Source organism: Carassius carassius, chromosome 38 (genome assembly GCF_963082965.1).
Source record: "Carassius carassius chromosome 38, fCarCar2.1, whole genome shotgun sequence".
NCBI lineage: Eukaryota > Metazoa > Chordata > Actinopteri > Cypriniformes > Cyprinidae > Carassius > Carassius carassius.
The window spans coordinates 6,499,878-6,503,533 of NC_081792.1; the positions used below are offsets into that span (position 1 = coordinate 6,499,878).

A 3,656-nucleotide genomic window follows, 5' to 3' on the forward strand; every position below is an offset into this window, starting at 1 on the left:
GAGCACACCATAAAATAATTCTAGAAATTTACACAGGGCTAGTAGTATATACAGCTGTATATACAGATACACACCCAGGTATCGGATCAGTACTCGGTATCGGCCGATACCCTGAGCCCAGGTATCGGAATCGGTATCGGGAAGAGAAAAAGGGTATCGGAACATCTCTAGTTTCTAGTCTGTGTCTGTCGTTCCGTTTCCCTCTAGGACCTGGCCCTCCGTCCCTCCCCCTGATCCTCCGCCGGTCCACCACCCTCCTGGACTCCTTGTTTTGTGTTGCACTTCTCTTGTCTCTGTCTCCCCATTTTACCTGGTTGTCTTGTCTCTGTCTCCCCATTTTACCTGGTCCTCTTGTCTCTGTTTTACCATGTTATCTGGCCCTCCGTCCATCCCCCTAGTCTTCCGCCGCTCCACCTCCCTCCTAGTCTCTTTTTCTGTTGGTTTTCCCTTGGTTTCGGGTGGAGCATCTGGCAGCTGCTCCATGGAGGAGGGGGTAATGTCACGCTGTCAGTCTCTGTTTCCCTGGGTGTCCACTAATGGGCTCACTTCCCCTTAGGCACTTCACCATAGGCACTATAATTGCTCTAGTTTGGTCCTGTCTTGCACCAGGTGCAGGCAGTCTATTGTCATTAGCCTCCTTATAAATACCTGTCTTTCCCTGTTGTTTGTATGGAGTCCTTACCCTTCGATGTTCCAGTCTTCTCGTTCCCGGAGATTCCTCATTTCTCATATTCTGAGTTCCCGTTCCGTTTCCTTTCCTGTTCCCTTCCTTGTTTGTTTTGTTTGTTTGGACTGCATTCTGGTTTTGACCCTGGCATGTTTGACGACGATTTTGGATTACCTCAAATAAACATACCAGCGATTGGATCTCTTGTCTCCCTGTGTTTCGACTGGTGCACGAACCGTTACACTTTCAGCTAGGTTTTCTGCAGCACTTGGACCTCTAACAAGGCTAACCTCCCTATAATTTGAAGCAGTCACCCTCTCTTTCCTCAGTGAATGCCACTCATGTCCTGCACTTTGACATCTGGAATGAGATGTGACTGCAACAAAGTCACAGACAGTGAGTGGAGATGCAGCTGTTCCTGGTTTGTAGGCACATATGTACAGTCTGTTGGCTTTAACTGGTAGCCCTCTGGTGGCACTTTTGGGAATGGGGGTGCATCCTTATGGGTGATAAAACCATCAGGTGTAGGTGGTGGATGCTGATACGATAGGATACTGCCAGCTTGTACCTTACCGAAAATTGACTCCACGAGTGGCTTGTCAGGTGAGAGATTCATTGTGCAGATAAGGGGAAGAGACCCTGGTTTGAAGTCAGCATAGACAGCTTTAGGGTCGAGTGTTGATGGGTCTGGCAGCTCACCACTGTAGGCCTTGTATAGTGAAGATCTGGAATAACATTATCAGGGAATCAATAAACATTTTTGCTACAGAGTATAGTATCGCATAGCATGCATGTTTACACTGACTGCATACCTGATTCCACTTGCTGAAGTAGCATCTGGTTTGGGCTTCACTACCACCATTGCATCCACTGGTCCCGGCTTCACTCCCTATTTATTAGATGTCATCAAAACTATAGCAAAAGACTATAGCAAAACAAACATTATGTCAGATATTTAATTGATACAAACCATTGTTCGTGGTTTATGCCACTTCGGTTCTGTTTGGGTGCATGATAGGACAGGAGGGATGACAGACATTCCAGATTCATAGTAATGGGCTGTCTGGTAGAGTAAAGCAACCAAATGGTTGCACATCCCACTACCAGCCACACAGGAGCAGGAGCTGTTAACCAGCACAACTGGCTCTGAATCACGTAATGTCATCTGAAATACACAAACAAAAAATGTAAAATAAAATATATTTTTTTGTATTACATTGTCAATGATATTAAATCTTTTGCATCCACAGTTGGAAAGCTATTGACAAAAAGTCTGAATGTGCGATTATTAAACCAACTTTGTCGCAGTGTATCTCCATTACCACTGTTTCATCTATAATTTGCAGTGATAATGCAATGCTATTCATCTGTCGTTGATAGAACTGCATTACATTTTTTATTCTTATTTTGTACAATAATCATCCATACTAGCTAAGATAACAGCTGTGGTTATACAATGTAAACAGTGGTAACGCTAGAAAAGTAAAAACTGAACTGGACTGAACATGTCCAAGAGAACTTTGAACATCACTTTTAAGCTACTACTCCTACTCTCAGCTGGTGTGGAGTCTCTGCTTTCCTCATAGAGCGGTAGCAGTGAGCTTTCACTGATATCTCATTTGTGGCCCTGCTTTTACCTGACACTTTCAGACAAAATAACAAACACATTAAATGTCAAACAGTTATACTAACATGACTAACCTGCTGCTGGACGGATCGTAAAAAATAATAGCTTTTAGCAGTTCATTTCTGCTAGTCAAAAATGCAGCAGCAAGAGTTCTTACTAGAACCAGGGAGTATGACCATATTAGCCCGGTCCTGTCAACACTGCACTGGTTCCCTATCAAACATCGTATAGATTTTAAAATATTGCTTATTACTTATAAAGCCCTGAATGGTTTAGCACCTCAGTATTTGAATGAGCTCCTTTTACATTATAATCCTCTACGTCCGCTACGTTCTCAAAACTGAGTCAATTTGATAATACCTAGAATATCCTTTTCCTATTTGGCGCCTAAACTCTGGAATAACCTACCTAACATTGTTCGGGGGGCAGACACACTCTTGCAGTTTAAATCTAGATTAAAGACCCATCTCTTTAACCTGGCTTACACATAACATACTAATATGCTTTTAATATCCAAATCCGTTAAAGGATTTTTAGGCTGCATTAATTAGGTAAACGGAACCTACATTAATTAATGTAGTTAACTAATGAACCTTATTTTAAAGTGTTAGCGATTTGCTTATTACGGTTAAAGTGTACAGTCAGACACTTAAGCATTATTTTAATAAGAGATAAGATATATATATTTAATAATAAAAATATAGTGCCTAAGTGAAGCAAATAAACAACTTAACTAATTTAAATTATTGCATTATTCAATAGGCTACTGTAGAATTAACAATAGACTATATAAAATAGATTAATTTACGAATAATAATTGTAAAAAAATTGTGTGTTTTACATGAATTTAGAAATGTTTGTAGATTGGTTATTTATTTTGTGGTTTCACTGTTTGGATGGTGTTACTGTCTGCAAACAATGACAAATATTTTATCCAAAATCTGTGTTTACGCCACCTTATACAATTACTAAAGTTCATTAGCAATTAATATTTTTATGAAAACATGTTTTAAGTTGTGATTTACCACCACTGGCACGTCATCGGACCTGTGGTCATCGTGGCCCCGATGGGTGTCCCCCCCCCCCACCAAGGGGTCTCTAATTTTTCTGTATTGCAGGTGGCAACCCTAGGGAACTGCCAAAAGGCAGTGAAGCCACCGGAATCATTCGATTAATCATTTAACTAATTCCTACCAGCAGAGAGCACCATTCAGTCACATGCAAACCGCTGACCTAAAATTACTCAATTTGAAGCAAATGAGTCAAACGGGATTATTTTTTATGTTGTGAGTATGCAAATACATCTTTAGTTCAGGTGTTATCTGCAATGTTTATTTTTGGGCATGATAAGAAATATATTTA

At 40.7% G+C, this 3,656-nt stretch overlaps 1 protein-coding gene across 1 annotated transcript; it reads right to left on the minus strand.

Annotated features, from left to right (window-relative positions):
* Positions 1–916: 916 nt before the first annotated feature.
* Positions 917–3,351, minus strand: LOC132118953 (uncharacterized). The gene is made up of 5 exons (XM_059528706.1): positions 3,342–3,351; positions 2,219–2,310; positions 1,638–1,832; positions 1,480–1,556; positions 917–1,392 (listed from the first exon to the last, which is right to left on the minus strand). The coding sequence occupies exons 1-5, from the start codon at positions 3,349–3,351 to the stop codon at positions 993–995; spliced, it is 774 nt and encodes a 257-aa protein (XP_059384689.1). The 3' UTR covers positions 917–992.
* Between the last annotated feature and the right edge of the window lie 305 nt (positions 3,352–3,656).

Excerpts from the sequence above, each read along its gene's own strand:
- LOC132118953 (XM_059528706.1), bottom strand. Across the intron at positions 1,833-2,218 it reads AGACTCCACACCAGCTGAGA|ATGACATTACGTGATTCAGA; the intron begins GTAGGAGTAGTA and ends TGTGTATTTCAG. Across the intron at positions 1,393-1,479 it reads ACTTCAGCAAGTGGAATCAG|ATCTTCACTATACAAGGCCT; the intron begins GTATGCAGTCAG and ends ATGTTATTCCAG.